The 18,170-nt window shown below is 37.2% G+C and overlaps 1 protein-coding gene across 1 annotated transcript in view; it reads left to right on the top strand.

The window, feature by feature from the left end:
* The window catches only part of tcerg1l (transcription elongation regulator 1 like), a 62,757-nt gene extending 51,708 nt beyond the window's left edge, over positions 1 to 11,049 (top strand). Inside the window, exons 7-13 of the mRNA XM_066693546.1 lie at positions 789 to 877; positions 2,972 to 3,126; positions 4,899 to 4,965; positions 6,416 to 6,551; positions 8,729 to 8,818; positions 9,099 to 9,217; positions 10,567 to 11,049. Coding sequence (XP_066549643.1) covers positions 789 to 877; positions 2,972 to 3,126; positions 4,899 to 4,965; positions 6,416 to 6,551; positions 8,729 to 8,818; positions 9,099 to 9,217; positions 10,567 to 10,723 — 813 coding nt within the window. The 3' untranslated portion in view covers positions 10,724 to 11,049. The remainder of the gene's footprint in view (positions 1 to 788; positions 878 to 2,971; positions 3,127 to 4,898; positions 4,966 to 6,415; positions 6,552 to 8,728; positions 8,819 to 9,098; positions 9,218 to 10,566) is intronic.
* Positions 11,050 to 18,170: the final 7,121 nt, after the last annotated feature.

Here is an 18,170-nt window from a genome sequence, read left to right as displayed (position 1 = left end):
TTCCTCAGTATTTGAATATAAATGCCTGGGTTCTGCTGGGGGTGCTGCACAAAAAACACACACAGACACGCAGACACACGCACGCACACACACACAACTTGAGTCTGTACACAAAACAATTAAAGAAAGTGTACATTAAGGTTAAAGTTTACGATTAAAACACCACATTTTTTAGTTTTCATGATAATATTCGGTTTCTATTTTTGTTTTTGTCCTATTTTTATATGAAACTCATAAAAATGCATGTGTGGGAGCATTCATTTATAAAGCATAATGCATAAATTACACAGTAGTAGAGTTTAATTAAATGCACGCTATGCTTTATACTCTTGTTGAAATAGTGTTTAAGAAATACACTTCCAAATAGCATGTCAGCTACCACTGGGAACTGGGTAAGTCTTGTGTTGAAAGCAGTTGACTTGTTCAGCAGACCCACGTTGAGACATTTTCAATTCTCCTCCATATCACTATACTTTATTGCCCTCTCACAATCCTCAGGAAAACATTTTTCTTTCTTCTTACTAAGATTTTCATAGCTAAATTGCACTAATTACTACCTGCTCTTTTAAAATTATCATAATTGTTTTCAGTGGCCTGCATGTTACTTATTAAACTCAAAATGAATTCAATCAACAGTTACAAATAATTAAACAGATTATTAATTCAGTGAAGTAATTAGGAAATCATCTGGAAACAGACAGTTGTTTGGGAAGTTCTGCTTTACTGTTTAATGACACCGAGCTCTCGTTAGCTCTTGACTTCATCAGTTATTATTTGGATTCTTTCAGGACGATTCTCTGAAAATAACCCTTGAAGAAGACAATGCTCCAAAGGACAAAAGGCCAGTGGCTTCAACTCCGGTACCCGGATCTCCCTGGTAAATTATTTGATTGTGACTGGCTTTCAATCTTAATTGATAAAATGTGGTCTGGAGTGGACGGCATGTTTTGCGTTTATGGAATTAATATTACATTGTAATTGTTACGTTTAAATTCAAAGTCACAGATATTTTGAAATCGATAATTAGAGTTGCGGTCAGTCCGTGTCACAGGGCTTCAGTTGGTTTCATCCACATTCAAACCCATCGCCCTGGCTCTACAGTGGCTGCATGTACATGAAGAGGCCACAGTTATCTGAACTGAGAGACAACTGGCCTAAAGTGATGTAATAAGAATCGTACAGTAGAGTAATAAAAAGACAAACAGTACTGGAAGGAGAAAGTATCTTGTTTGTGTTCCAGGCCATGTTTCTGTATTTTGTTTTACATTTATTTTCCTTGCTTACGTTTTGTTTTCAGTCTATTTTTGGAGGAACACCATACAATGTTTATTTGTATTTGCTCTCCTCAGATGATGACTCTTGCTAGGCAGACCACTTCTCCTGCTGGTCCTGAGCGAGGCGAGAGTGATCCTACCATAGGATATAAGATATGAATGAATAATCCTGATAGCATTTAATTGCAGTGTTAGCAGATACGGCACTCCCACACGTTGTTAAGATAGATGACAATTTGTTTTGAAGATGACAATTTATTTTTCTGTGCTCCTTCAGACATCCTATTACTGTGAGTGGTGCTGTTTTTTTGAAGCTACACTTTCAACACAACATAGGCGGACAACGTCTTTGTCGCTTCTGTAATAACTCTCCAACAATCTTCATACATAGGCTTCGAGACAGAGATTTTCTTTCTGCTTTTTTTTTCTACATTTCCATCTTTGAATCCTTTCAGTCTTTGAAGTGCAGAAGTCGTCTTGTTTTCCATGAATGTCAAAATTCTCCAGGCTGCCATGGTAGAATTTGACGTTTTTATAAAATCAAACAAAATGGCCGCTACAAGCAAGTTCTGATGCACCTAAATAACTTGTTTTACAGAAATTATATCAAGTGCTTAGTTAGTTTTTTTTATTATTATAATTGCCCTGCATGTTTTAAAGTTGTATTTTAATGTTATTTTATCAACACAATGTATGCAAACTATTTAAAAGGTAGATGAATTTTACTGACAATATGCACCTAATTAGTGTTAAATACTGCAAACTAATAGATCACAATTTCATATACTTACACAGATTTCTACCTACGGTATTACTTTAATTTGCTCACTGCTGAGACAATGATTATCCTTATTGAATCTCCGAACAACATCAATACTAATAACATGTCTGGCGAAAATAAGCAGTCCCATATTTTGTCATACTAGAACTGCATTTTAGTTTACACCTTAAATGGATTAAGGAGTGAAGAGTCAGGAGATAAATCTTTGTTATTAAAGTCAAACTGACAATATTTCCAAGACATGTGAATTGCCAAGTCAAGCTGTGTTTTGCATTTATGTTAGCTTTATCAGAAGGCCCTGGGGTTAAAAAAGCTATAACTTCTCCCCTTAGATGAAGAATATATTGTATTCCACGGGAAGGAAGCCCAGCAATGTGTAATGTGGAGAAACTAATTCTAAATTAAATGTCACAAATCTTTAGCTGTGGAAAAAATGAAGAGTCACAGTGAATGATTAGTGATCCTCATATGAAGCCAGTGAATGCACTAGGGGGCTCAGAGCGTGTCTCGCGAAGTATAAATGTGCCACGTTCTTAATAAGTTAGGTTCGAACGTGCAAATTATTTTTTCTCCCTTCCTTTTGCAAATATGAAAAAAGGTTCTGCTGCTAAATTACATCAATGATTGTGCTGGAAATGTTACACTCAGGAGAAGGTAAAATAGTCTCGAGACCATCCGTGTATCAGAAGGCTAAACGCAGGCTGTTAGCAGCCATTAAAATCTCATCCCGAAATCTAAAATTCAGTTCTTAATTAGGTATGATTATATTACAAATTATGCTACATTCCGTGGCACTTTAGCTCTAAAAATGATTAAATTATACAAAAACATCACCTGCCTACAGACTTTACTCCCCAAGATATTGATGTACTAATTATTTTTGTCCTAGAATAACAATACTGTCTCATCCGCACAGGTGTGTAGTCTGGACAGGAGACGACCGCGTATTCTTCTTCAATCCCACAATGCAACTGTCTGTTTGGGAGAAACCCGTGGATCTGAAAGGCCGGGGGGATCTCAACAGGATTATTGAGGACCCCCCACACAAGCGCAAAAAGGAGTCTTTATCGGGTAAAATATGCATTTTTTATTCTGTTATTTATCTAACACAGTAGAGTAATCTGACTTGGATTGTGTTGCCATTGTTTTAGGTTTACTTTTTGTGATATATTTGTATTGATTTATAGTAGCTCATCATTTTTAATCTTCACAAACTGCCTCATGTCGTTGCTGTAAATAATATATTCCCTATTTCCTATCGCAACAGTAATGGAGTGAATTAATTTGAGATCAGTAGATGGAGGTACATGTTTTTGGTAATGCTTTAGATTGTGTGGCCCAATTTAATATGAAATAGTTGTTCAGGTGTTTAAGTGATTATCAATTAACATTAAACTACTTGCTACTTAAACTACTTGCTGATTAAAGTTCAATAGAATATTAATGTTAATATCTATCTGTTCCAAAAATGTCAGCATGAAAAAAATGTTAAGTTACCAAATGGCAAAGTAAAGATCTCAAACCTATACGCCACATTATAAGAAACAATTACGTCAAACTTTGAAATCTCCGCTTTTGAAGGCTGGGATGTTAACAAAATTGTGTATTTTTTCACCTTGGCATTGGTATAGATATGTATTATGTTAACATCCTATTGAACTGTAATTATCAATCAGTTGAATGTTAATTGAATAGCAAATGAAAATCTACTCATTATTAAATTGGGCCACAGAATCTATACAGAATCTATAAATATTACCATATTTTCTTAATCGTGGATTAGGAAATGGTTAGAAATGTGTTTTAATCAAGGTTATTATATTTCAAAGAGGTGATTTAACTTCTTAGAAAAGTGTTTATAATTAGTTATCTTTCACTATAGGCTGTATAAATATTGAACTTCTCTTAATCTGGCTGGGATTTTATTATCTGCTTTACTGGTTTTCCCTCAAGGTTCTTTGTTAAATTAATTTTTTATTGATTCAGTTTTAACCTAATTACTGGCTGATTATATTTAGATGACCTCAAGTATTTGAACTTCGCTGTTCAAACATTGCTTTTTCCAGAATGTATTTTCTGTCAGAGGATTCACCTTGCTTATGGACGACTCAATATAGTGTGACAGACTTCATCAGGAATACGAGGACAAAGACTGTCAATTGACAGCATTGATGAGAAGAATCAACAGGATCATTATCTTACAGGAACTAAATACTTGAGGCTTTACTCGATTTATATTTATTTTTTTCACTCAGGGGTTCTCGAGATAAAGCATACGTTTCATGCATCTTCTCACTAAAATAGATACTGCAATGAGCAAAAGAAAGAGAGACATCAATTCATTTGATGTCTCGATGTTGTATAATAACGTTTGATGGATATAATTAAAGAAACATGCTTCGTTAAATATTGAAATTACAGACATTCAATTAAGATGAACAATGCTTTTGTTGTTTTGTGTTTTACTAAAACAATGTTTTTGGAAAAGGAAAACATTCTAAACTTAATTATCAGGGGGATATTAAAAGAACAGGTGTGAAACCAAGCCACCTGCTTCTTCAAATGCTAATATGGTTCGTATGACACACACTGTACAGAACACAACTGTGAGTGTGAAGATACCTTTGCTAGTAGTTTGATTTTGATTCCTTATTAAGCCCTAGATCATGGTCATTGTGAACCTTTTGAGTTTGGGGAGGCTACCACAAGTCTGTTATGGTGATTTCACTCGCCTAGACTCTAAATAAACGAAATAATCGAATTTTCTGCCCCTTGGATGTGACTCGCATATGAGCTGTTCATGTTTTAATTCCTTGCCTTTCCTTTGTCAATTCTTCCACCAGAAGAAGGGTCTCTGTCTCACCCGGAAGATGACGGCGAGGAGCTCCGAGCGAAAACGAAAAGGAACAAGTATGTATCTGCCTTGGTGTGGTGTTGTTGTTGTTGTTGTTGTTGTTGTTGTTGTTGTTGTTGTTGTTGTTTTAAAGCAGGTGGTGTTTCCATTTCTGTTTGCTATAATGATGGGAGGATCATGGGAAATATGCTATGATGTCTCGTGGGTGTTCGGCACCTGTAGCAGCCATCCATCCTCCATGTTAACCCATTTGATACTGATATTGGTAGTGTTTTTATTCTTCTTGTCCCAGAACATTTTTACAGAGTTCGAAGCCTAACCCGCCACTCAGGTGTCATAAGAAAGTGTCCAATCGAGAGGAGGCCATTTGCACCATCGCGCTCATTTGGTGTACATTAATAATAAGTGATCCAAGGATCCTATCCAGTCTGTTTTTGAATGTTCCCAAATTGTCTCTTCAGCCACATCGCTGGGGAGTTTGTTCAGATTGTGACGCCTCTCTGTGTGAAGAAGTGTCTCCTGTTTTCCTGTCTTGAATGCCTTGAAGCCCAATTTCCATTTGTGTCCCGGGTGCGTGTGTCCCTGCTGATCTGGAAAAGCTCCTCTGGTTTGATGTGGTCGATGCCTTTCATGATTTTGAAGACTTGGATCAAGTCCCCACGTAGTCTCCTCTGTTCCAGGGTGAAAAGGTTCAGTTCCTCAGTCTCTCAGTAGGACCTTCCCTTCAGACCTGGAATAAAAGTCCACCCTGGGAAATGAAGTGGTGTGAGCCAATTAAGCTTCCAGATGTTTTTATGATCTTTTCACTCTTAGAAACTTTATTATCATTAGTCATCTGACAACTGTAATCATCGTTATTATTATTTCTGTTGCGCTGTATCATACCTACTGGAGAAGCTTATGCTTTTACGAAGGAGTAAAGTCATCGAGAAGAGTCATGTGTCATACCTGCTGTTACAATATGAAGCGGACTTGCATATATTGTTTCCCTTGAAGACTTAAAAAAAAATTACAGTTTAATCCATCATAGCATATTTTGCCACCTTTCGATTTTCAAAGAATTTTTAATTAACCTTAACTCTTATAGCTCTCTGGGATTCTTTACTGAAGTATTTTGTTGGCAGTTCAGTTGTTATTTACCATCTGCCATCTCAGTTTGATGTGCAAGGGTTTGATGTCTCGCTAAAAATAGAAAGTAGTTTGTTGAATAACCAATATGGATTAATAGCAACAACAGCTGGTGTCTGTAGTTTATGTGCTGTAGACGCAATCTTCTTTTATTATACAAATTATACTGGAAATCAGCATGCATTAGCTTTTGACACACAATTATTCTGCCTTTCAAGTGTAAAAATCATATCCAAACCGTGTAGAACAGGTACGTTGGCCCGTCCAAATTAACTTTTGACATTTTGCCCGTGACATGCTGACCCATCTTAGGTGTACAGTGAATGGATGCCTTTAATAATGAAATCTGAATTTTGTCCTCTTGTCATTGTGCCTAAGAATCGAAGAACCTGTGGAATCTGATCAAGAGAAGGAAGATTTAGAGGAGAAATCTGCCAAAATATCTCCCCACCGGACTGTCCTTCCATTGGAGGTGCGCATCGGTCACTTCAGGGACATGCTTCTGGAACGAAGGGTAAGAAAACCTACTCATCCGGTTTCTTCTGCTGTCTGTGGATGGTGATTGCATGGCAAGCCAAATCAAATCATTTAGAGATATCTGGAAACCATTTAGTGATATCTAAATAAGGTGCTTTTTAAAGATATCTCTAAATGATTTGTATATCTGCATAAATGATTTAGAGATATCTGCAAATGATTTCCTGTTCATTTAGAGACATCTGCAATTTTTTTCAAGATATCTTCAAATGACTTCCTGTATGTTGGCTCAGATTATCACTTCCTGTTTCCTCATTCATCCCAACAGATAATCTTGGGCTACATACAGGAAGTGATTTGAAGATATCTCAAAATTATATATTTAAATGATTAGTCAAATTTCCTAACTATTTGTGGTAGACGTTTGTGTGCCTATATTTCTCATAAGCCACAATTGGCGCCTTTGAGAAATGAGAAATATTTAAAATATATTATTGTCCAAAATCAGCCTTGAGACTATTGACTATTCCCCTGCCCGTCTGTCTGCATATTTAATCAATCCAGTGTTTATGACTGAAACTAAGCATGGGGAGCACGACTCTCTCTGAAGCTCTGGTTCTCACTTTGTTTAGTCATCACACTCCTTGAGATCAGTCAGTCTCTGGTATTTGAGCATTTTCCCTTTGCATCAAAGAGTTGTGTGTGCAGTTAGAAAGACCACAGCCCAAAATGAACATTTCTCACCATAGGTTGTTAAATTCTTAAAAAAAAAAAAAAGATTAGGCAATATTGTCAAGCTAATTCAGAAGTTCCAATCGGATGAATACTTCATAACTTAATAACTTAATAAATACTTCATAGAATCATAACCCTTGTCCTCATATCCGCGTCAAATCCAGAGCAAGTGTTTCATTACTGCTGAAAACATTGTGTGCTTTTCCATTAATCTTGATGACATGCACAATGCTAATTATTTTATCCTTTAATTCCCATTGCCAGTGTACTATAAAGAGTGATGGACATTTTGAAAAGAATAGCCTTAATTAAGTGAGCAGAGAATGGGAGTACCCTCAGTTATAATATGTGAGTGAAGAAATATATAATATGTCTGTGTACTTGATGGTTCAAAGAGAAATAATTAATTAAATTCATACCGCAATTGATATTCTGGCCAACGTTTTATGCCATTAATTAAATGTTTATAGTTTTATCCTTATTATTTGTAATGAGCCATGTTTGCCATTTATGGAGGTTTTCTTCCTCTCTTTAATTGACCTATAAACTGTTGATGAAGCTTCATTTCACCTCAACAACTGTACAAACATGTTCATTTTACATGTTCTGTGCATAATTGGCTTGCCAGCGGCTTCACATTCTTTGCTCCAAAAATGAACCTGTTTTGCATTCTCCAATCTGTCAGGAGTATTTCTGTACTCTTAGTTATCCTTTCTGTTCAGCAACTCCCCAGGATGAAATTCAATAGTGCTGGGTTAGTTTGATTCCACTACAGAGATGTTTTTTCTCGTTGCTGACTGTCTTCCCTCCCTTAAACAGAGGGAAACACAGACCTCGGTGGTTGCTGGGTATACGATTATTTCAAATGCACAATAAGAGGGCCATTCCAGGGACAGAAATAAATCTTGATTAGAAAGCAATTTGGTCATGCTTGCAGTTTACTGCTTGGTCATTTATCTGGTCATTGTCTTTATTGCAAAATTCAAATTTTTGCCAGCAATAATTTGCATTGCAATCATTTGCATATTAGTGAATCATTTGAACTGTGCCTGTGTTTTCTCTCTAGGACCACATGCAACCTTTAAGCATGTTCTTTCCCGTTACCGCGGAATTTACTACAGTCGAACATGTTGGTGTTTATTTCTACTGCTGCAATTGTATGCTCAAAGAATGACATCCTAGTAGGTGGTGTGGTTCTGTGAATTAAAACAAATATTGCCTTCAGAAGTCCGTTCCTTAACTCTTACACATTTTGCATCTCAATGTATTGTCTTTATACAATGTGGTACAATGGGAGATGACATTTTGTTGAAAATGTAAAACTGAATCTTTGCCAATTCAGTTCTATTTGTGTTTGTTAGGGTGGATATGGGTAAATGTGTTACTTTTTTTTTATAAAGTCTTGTGCCATGTCTGCAAAATGAAACTCTATTATTTAATATAGAAGAAAAAAATAAATAATAACATTTTATATTTTAGGTGTCAGCATTTTCCACCTGGGAAAAGGAATTACACAAAATAGTGTTTGATCCGAGGTACCTCCTACTGAGTTCAGAGGAACGGAAACAGGTACCTTATTAATGACGTATATTGGGATATATAGTACAATGTATTCTATTAAATAAATTTAAATAACTTTTGCAGGATAAAAAAGAGAATATAAATATAATGGTACAAATCATAAGTAAAATGTTCAAAGTGTACTTTTACTGGTGTAAAAAGGTAATTTACTTTACTGACCCAGTTAGGTAAAATATTAGGTATTTCTCTATATACTGTCTCTCTGGGTTTGTGCAGAAACACTTCCTTGTATAGACAGAAAGATAAGACTGCTGTCTCTCTTATTTAGGTTTTTGAGCAGTTTGTGAAGACAAGAATAAAAGAAGAATATAAGGAGAAGAAAAGTAAACTACAGCAGGCCAAAGAAGAATTTAAAAAACTTCTGGAGGAGTCTAAGATAACATCCAGGTAGATCACTAATGTGCATCATTGTAATGCTTTTAAGACTTGAGTTTTTAATACTTTACTTTCTGAAGATTTGGCAAATAATTACATTTTAACCAAGTTTATGTGTGTATGTAGGTATGCATGTATTTATTCACTCATTATATTAATTATGTTTATTTCAATTCATCAGTACATTAGCATGTCAAATAATATCTTCACATTTCTTGTATTAAAGTTTCTTGTATCAGATTTATAGGAAGTTTTATTGGAGTAAAAAAGAAAGAAAAGAGACATAGTTCACACTACTATCAGGAGAGAGAATAAAAGCCAATAATGAATTCGGCAAGTATTGTTAGTACCTGCCGTGTTGAGAGAGTTTGTTGGAAACTGTGAATTGTTTACTGTCAGCTTGAGAGACAATGGGAATATGCCAGAATGGATTTTTTTCCCTTTCACAGAAATATCAGCCCCATTGCATTGATCCTCTTTTTTTGTAGAATAAAGCAATGAGACAGAGTTTTCTGTGTAGCTATTACTTTATCCTACATCCATTCATTGAACACATTAATAGGATGGGGTGTCGTGGGGATTGTTTATAAAACCAAAGCAGATGAGATTGTTGCAGAGCTGCTGCGGATTTCCCACTGAGTTTGACAACACACAGAGTACCGGACCGGAGAGTAGATTGTGTCTGCAACTTCTTTCCCACACTATCAATTACCTTTTTTAACCAGTCAGGGAAATCGTATGCATATGGAGGCTTTTATCAGACTATGCATGGGATTACAGCAGAATTAATGCACAGGGCAGCGGTGTTTTCACGGAAAAAGGGCACGACATCCGTGTGGTTCAAATTTAGCTCGATGCACGGCTCACAGACGTGTCTGGCTTATGCTCACGCTGTACTTGTTGCTGCAGAAAGTCAAGGGCGGTGGATGATGATCTCCATGTGTCCTAGTCTGTGTTCTGTACGCTAAGAGACTGAGAAATACAGGAAGTCACTCTAATACACAAAGGAAACGTATACAACTTGTAGCAAATATTGAAAACAAAATCCACACAGTGGAAATAGAAACAATAAATCATCCTTCCATCCATTTTCAATAACTGTTTCATCCAGTACACGGTCACGGAGAGTTGGAGTGCAGACTGACAGAGACAGGGCAAAAATGATTATCATTCACTGATACAACCATCACTCTGCACTGGGACCCAGTAAACAACAACCTCTCTCTATACGTAAGAACGTGTAGGAACGCTAACATGAGAGATTACAACTGAAATAAGGATAATTCCATAGATACAGAAGCGATGGATTTGACACACAGGCAAATATTTACTTCCATGCCTGGATTTGTTTCTCCCCGCAGGTCGACGTTCAAAGAGTTTTCCGAGAAGTACGGCAGAGACCAGCGATTCAAGCAAGTGCAAAAGAAAAAAGACCAGGAACACTTCTTCAATCAGTTCGTAAATGCTCTGAAGAAGCGCGACAAAGAGAACAGACTAAGACTGAGGAAGATGAGATGAAAAGGCAGCGGCTTTGCAATAAATTATTCCAAATACTGTGAAAGGATTTCAGACCACTCAGATCAGATTCTCTATTTTGTAAAATCACAATCGATGTTCCAGAATTAATACCCCGGCGAACACAACGGAGTGAAATACTTTCATACTTCTTTGAAATCCCCAGTTTTCAGTTTTATAATGGTAATGTGTAACTCAGTTGTATAAAATATTAAGTAAATCAGTGCTCAGAGATTTAATCTGTTTCATATTGAAGCTCTTTTTAAGAAGTCCGTGTTTTATGCGTTCAAATCACAGTGAAAACATTTGAATTATGCATCAATTATGCAAATCACAGTATTTATATATATATATATATATATATATATATATATAAATGTGTGTATACATATTTTCAAACCTGCGATTTTGCATTGAAGGAGTCACAATTAAATATTTAACAGTGAATTCAACATGAACTAATATTGTGTATTGATGGATTTTCAAATGTTGTTGTCTACAAGTGCTTTGTTGTTTTAAAAAATTCATGATATTGTGAAGACCTAATACCAGTGTTTGGCATCATATTTAGTAAGTGGACAAAAATAAATCACTGTCATCAAACTTGCCATTAACGTGCAAAACATCGATACGTGAATATTATTTCAGAAGGGGTTGTTAAGATTGTAAAAAGGACATTTTGTTTCAAATTTGCAGTGGTTTGTTTGTTCAACTTCCGGGTATGATAGAAACTAACGGTGTCTTTAACTAGTAAGATATGTTTTAATATTTTTTTCCAATTTAAAAAGCAAAGTTTTTGTGGATTCTCATGTTGAATAATTAAAAGGAGTGGGTGAACTGGAACCAAAGCACGTTATTGTTACTTTTGTAACAAATGTGATGTGTTGTCTGGGCTTCTCTCTTCTTTCTATGATGCCACTGTACTTTGTGCAGAGAAAACAGGATTTTGAAATTTAAAAAAGTAGTGCTGCTGCTCCGCTGAAGTTCCTCCTGACCTGTAAGTGATCGATGAATGACGTCAGATGGGATTTTGAGGTTCTGCTCTGACTTGGCAACACTTCCAAACTCTATTAAAACATGTCAAATCACTTCAAATGTTTATAATTTCGTATGTCGGCTGAACTCTGCCATTTAGACATTAAAGAGAGCAACATTAAAACTCGGTGGCAGTCGTTGATAACTCACTGTGGTTGTGGCATTTGGTGAAAATGCGGGGGCATCGTATATTCATATGTATACCCTCGCAGGACTGCATGCAGAGATGAAAGGGTGGTGTGGTTCTGAAGTTAGAGTTGGAAGAAGAACCAAACTTTTTTTTTTCTATATGTATATTGTACTGTTTGAAGTTGTGTCTATGTTTCGGTGGGTCACTCTGGTTGTTCAAAATGAGTATTTGTACATGAAAGGCGCAATCTTCAAAAGCTTTCAAAAGGAAAATAGGAATCAAAATGTGCTTGTCTCTGAATGCGGCCCCGGCGAGACAAAGAGTATAATCACAGCGCACGTGTTTTCATCCTCCTTCTCGATGGAATTCAGTTATAGCAATTGTCAGGGCTACGTTCAGGAGATTTGATGCAAATTGCAGTATCTGTGCCATCTGCATCAGGTTAGGTTTATGAGAGATTCACGGATCCGTGGTTTGGTCCTCTCTGGTCTTGCTGGGAAAAAAGAACAACGGTAGAATTATTACTGTGTTCACCCTTGTGAAAAACAACATGGTAGACAGTCCATGTCACCGGGTTCATTAAGTTGACGTAGTGTAGTGTAAAAAGGTCTGAATGGAGCTGCCAGTGGGGAGTACTGATAGCCTTTTGGCACAGAACATTAAATTAGCTTTATTAAGATTGGTTAAAAAAGGACAATAGTCCTAGGACAATAACTTCAACAGGACACTTGTTTTTTTCCTTTGTTGACCTTAAATGTATTTAGCATCAACATGGGGATCCCCAAAGGGTTGCGACTTGAAGTAACAATATATCCTTCTTGCAGGAAATGTTTTTTTAAGGTATGGAAACAGGAAAATGCTTTATATAGTCTCAGAATAATAGTCAAAGACTTATCAAACCCGTTCTTATGTAAGCACCTGGAATATGGTTTAGACCGCTGGCGACAATGTCATGAGCTTGTTCGTCAACCGAAGAGGAAGGGTGGCTTCTATATAATGTTTGATATCATCCGGTATATGTCGATACAGCTAATGAACCTGGACGGTGAGTCAGATCCATATACATCTCTCGAGTCTAGATGCTGAAAATCGAAGAATAGTTTATCTGACTTTCGCATTTCCATGACTGTGCCTTTTCCAAGAAGGAACAAAAAGGTTCTTTGAATCCTTTTCTGCCAGTTGTGTCATCAGTTCATTCTGTTTTTCAGTTGTTTTGTTTTGTTCCGTGTCAAGTTTGTCACTCAGCGCCAACCAACCATACTAGATAACATTTTGTGACGTGAATATCACAGTGTTACTCTGGATGCTTTTATTAGTAATTAGCAATGCCACCAAACAAACATTTTAACCAATTAGATATAGTTAGGGAGATAAGGCAGACTTCCCTGATTTATCTTTGTCAGTATGATGGTGGCAGTTCCCTGTAGACTCAAGTGCTCAATCAAATGGAGACGGTTAAAAGCAAGCTGAGCTCCAGCGTTAACTTATTTTAGTTTACTTTTTGTGCGGTTAACTAATAAGCTCCAGTCGCAAAAAGAGAGAAAACAAAATAGTTTGAATGAAACAAACACAATCGATTCCAGATAATTTAGACTGGAACCTCTCTTAGGATGGGAAAAAAATAGTTAAATGCTCTTCTTTACATACTAACATACTGTGAGCAAAGATGGATCTAATATGTCTGATATACCTTTGAAATTTCACGGATCAATAGGAACAAATAAAGCCCCTTATCCCCACTGGGCCGAATTTAGATAAATAAATTATAGGAGATCTTGATGTTGCACGGCGAAGTTGGAACTGCTTTTTAAGAGGCAGCGCGGAAAGGGGAGGCGCGCAGAGACACTCGGCTCCTAAGCAGCAGTAGACTTTGCAGATAAAGGAGACCCTGGGCCTATTGATTGGATATCTCATGGAAATAAGCTTAGGTCTGTGTGTGACAAGGGATTAAAGCTTATATCAGATAGCACGGGTGCTGTGCAGCATCACAAACCGCTGTGCATTGCACAGATACAATAAATGTTAGTGCAAATACACGAGACTTGGTATCAATGCATTAGTACTTGTCAGGGAAATAATTAAAACAAATCGCATTCGCAAGCAGTGCCGAGAACACAAAAACTGAAGGCAACGAATCTGTAGGTGTACAGAGAGTAGTAATGGCGCGGCTGACAGGAGCATTAGGTATTAAACTGCAGTTATCTTAGCGTGATTACTAGTTATGAAACATGAAGATTAGTTACGGAGGATCACAGGTCACAGGATTATTAATTAATCATCTTCACTCACGAAGCATCAGACACAAAGAGCTAGATAGCAGTTTATGTGGTTATATTCGGTCGATCCAGTGCTTGAAGGCTACTTTTACAGGAAAGGGAAAAAACACTTGGGGAATGATTAATTAAACCAACAACACAAACTGCGTGTATCGGCAACACAGCCTTTAGTGTAATATCTGAAAACGAGTTTTCAGATGCTGATGCAATTGCTGTCAATGCTTCATCTGCTTTCACTCAGGAACTAAACTACTCGGAGTTACTGGTGGTTGGAAACAGTCTGCAGACGGAGAAGAAAATACAATTATAGTCCAATCTAGGTCCTGTCAAATGTCTTTGCTTAAAGCCAGCCTTAAAAAAAGAAATGTGGGGCACAGTTGGGCTCTGGGGTGGCTCATTCATCACACGATCCAGGAGGGGTCCTGCAGGCTTCAGGTGTTCAGTCAAATTTCAGGCTTTGCCACCTGCCCGCTATGGTTTGGGGCTCCGGGGTGTAGGCATGTGATAATTGAGTGAAGGCATGGTCAGGCAGTGTGAAGTCTACGGGGGGTTTTACCACACTCCCATTTCACCAGTCAAAAGTGTGTGGATCCGGGGTGGGTTTGTCCTTCAAGTGACGCAAAAGCCCTGATGCTTGTTCAAGATTGTCAATAATAAAAATGAGCAAAATGTCGGCAGGAAAAGCAAGATATTTAGATTTTGGTAACAATAGAGTGAGTTACCAATTACTGTTTGGCTTTCAATGAGAGTGGGATTTATTGTGTTTGTATCCCTGTCTTCAAGAATATTGTTTCTAAACCTTTTCAGGTCTTTTCAGGTTATTTTTAACTCAATAATAATTAATTAACTGATTTTATTTATGAGCCCTTTGCCTAAAAGGGTGGCAAAGATATGTGCCAGGGCCAAGAATAACACATCATCATGGGAATCGGAACTGACAGATGGGTAAAGATGTAAATATGTTTTAATGTTCTGGAGGCAAAGTCTCCGTTTAGGCGTTATCCCGGTGGCGAGAAATATTCAGCTCAGCCGCCAATTTGGAAATGAACACTACACTCGATAATAACTTCGAGATGCTGTGCCAAGATTGAAATGCCTTCTGAAGAACTGTGATAGGTAGCAAAGTACGTAATTGTAAATACCACCGTGATGTCTATTATTTCCATGTAACCAAATGAGCCACAGAGGGCCAGCAGGTCTCTTCTCATTTGTAACTTTGTTATGGTCTTATATCGCTTAATTCTCTGTAGTGTATCCTCTCACCACTAACACATTTAACACATCAAAACATGGTGTGGAGGTGAGTATTAAAATATATTTAACCTCACTAACGCCATACTGCCAGTGTACCCAACATTTTATAAGATGTTGGCATTGTACGGATAATTAAAATCTAACTCTGCATGCCTACACTATATTTTACAACTAAATCTTAAAAAGCTGGCATTGAACACAAAACTACTTATTCATTAACAACTGTGCCAGTAAATACTACTTACATTCACAGATGGTAAGTATGATAATTGTTTTGCCGGTGTGTGTTTTGTTTGATTTGTTTTAAATGCTAGTCTGTGACTGGAAAGTCCTTGATTTGCATACTTGAAGATGCAGTAATTGAAAGTGATGTTTTTGTTAATCGGATATCAATATACGCACAGATAGATGTAAATATGTATGAATTACACTGTTAAGTAAAAGTAAAGGGATTACACGGGGACACCAGCCAAATTTATATACTGCTGCTTTATACCCTAGGATTGGGTGACCTTATTTGATCTACTAATACATGTATTAGACGCTAAAATCCTTAACTAAGGATTCTAGGTCTATCAGAACGAGGGGACACACATATTGCACAGAGGATCTGTGAGTAAAAGTAATTAAAACACTGGACGGTAGCCTCATGCTGTGAATAGGAACAGCACCGATTGAGCAAAAAGCAGTGTATACACAGATAAATAAATCAAAAGCAAGAGAGACGTTTTTATCCAATGAGTTAAATCACATTTGGACAAACAGTGTTATTTCTGTGTAAATCCGCAATATAAACACTTTGCTGGTAACAGGATTTTATTGAGGCTTCATGCAAACGCGTCTATCTGATGCAAACATACAGAGACTGCCTTGAAGAACAGCAGTGAGGTTTGGGTTCAATTGCGCTTATTCAAAAACGGAGAAAAGCAAACAAGCATTTTTCATCACTGTCACATTTTGTAAAAGCAATCCTAAATTACGGCTAGAGCAGCTTGCATGATGCGATGATATTCTTTAGGGTGGCAGCTTGTGTGTGTGTGTGTGTGTGTTCAGAGCTTTAATGCATTTTTGGTTTGAACAACATCTGCCATACAGCTGTGGACATTACATTTTCATACATATATACGTTTTAATAGATATGAGATGCTGGCTGGGAACTGGGAGGGTAACTAAGTGCAGGCAGGCATCCATGCATTCATGCATTTCTGCAGCAGGAATCACAATTAAATAAAAAAGTATGTCGTTCAGCATCTTAAAGGCCGAGTCACTAATTCTAATTATTAGAATTGTAATTATGGGACATAGATAAAGAAGGAAATAAATAAGTATGTAGAAAGAGAGAGATAATTTAGCTTATGAAAAAGTATATTGAAAACAGTGAGAGAAGTTAAATTTACTTTCTATAAAACTGAAATATAAAGGTCCGTGTTAGAAATGTAAACTAGCTGCACTGATACTTGATTAGTACTGCACAAGTTTTCATGTCAAGATGAATTGCAAAATATTAGTCCTAATCCTACACACTATTTAATATACCTGGTAGACTTTCACATTTTATTGGGACTTGAATTCCTACAAACACATTTTCACTTATATTCCTCCACTTCAGTAATTTTCAGGTGTAATTTAGGTGTTTAGGTGTAACTATTTTAGGTGTATTTATTTATTCTTTATTATTTTAATACAGCACAGAAAATTAAGATGCCCTCAGTTTATATCAGGAGACAGTTATGACCCACTTACCATCAGTGGAATGTCCCTATAAATTTTATTTAAATGGATTCTGCTCCCAGCTGTGCTATACAGCATTACTCTTGTAAAATCATCCCGCCTCAACTTTGGCATCATTATATTTCCACCAGACTCCAGCATGAATTTTTTACTGTCTATTTAGGCCACGTTTCAACTCCAGACACCCCCCTAGGGACCTGGAGAAGATCACCTTGACCTGAATGAGGAGAAGTGGAGAGGCAATGTATTTGCACGGTGAATCAAAACCAGTGTGTCTGCACTATTTAAGGTGATTTGTTTAGTAGTAGAAACAGATATGGCGAAAAAAACTGAAGAGAACTAGATCCAAATGATGAAGACTCTTCCTGATCCTTCTGCATTGGCCTCCAAACACTGACCTCATACCTCGCAGATAATGCGGCGACATGTGCACACCATATTGCTTGATAGAATGAATCTCCACGGTGAAGAATACACTGATGCATGCATGTCAACATGTTCACAAGCCTTCTCTCGGAGCCCTATAGTCCTGGCGTGCCTTGTTTCAATCTGAACTGTGTTACAGTAGACGAGGATTCCCCAGAGGGTAACTGGCAAAGCGCTGCCAAGATCGGGTGGGTGTGAAGTAAACATGCGTTCATCGCTTTGCCACACAACATCAACTCCGGCGTTGTCAGTCAGATCTGCAGCAGTCCTGCTCTCTTCGAAGCTGTAGCTCCGCTGTGGGCGCCGCAGGCTCTCGACTCCAGAAGAAAGAAGAAAGAAGAAAACACGGTACCTGCACACTGACATTAAATTCTACACTCACCCTTTTTTTTCTTGTAACACACAGTCAACATTTCAATCTTCAAGATCTTTATCTGACCAAATGGTGTCAGAAATGCATGATTGCTTTAGTTTGTGGGGAGTAGGGGATTCCTTTATTTACAATTGATCAGACAGAGTGAAACACGAGGGCCAGGTGGTTTAAAGATGGATTCCATGAGATTATTGAAAAGCACTTTTTCAAGCCACCAGTTGGATA

The sequence above is a fragment of the Amia ocellicauda genome, chromosome 20, assembly GCF_036373705.1.
Source record: "Amia ocellicauda isolate fAmiCal2 chromosome 20, fAmiCal2.hap1, whole genome shotgun sequence".
Taxonomy (NCBI): Eukaryota; Metazoa; Chordata; class Actinopteri; order Amiiformes; family Amiidae; genus Amia; species Amia ocellicauda.
Note: the sequence above shows the minus strand (reverse complement) of the source record. Positions and strands in the feature narration are given on the sequence as shown.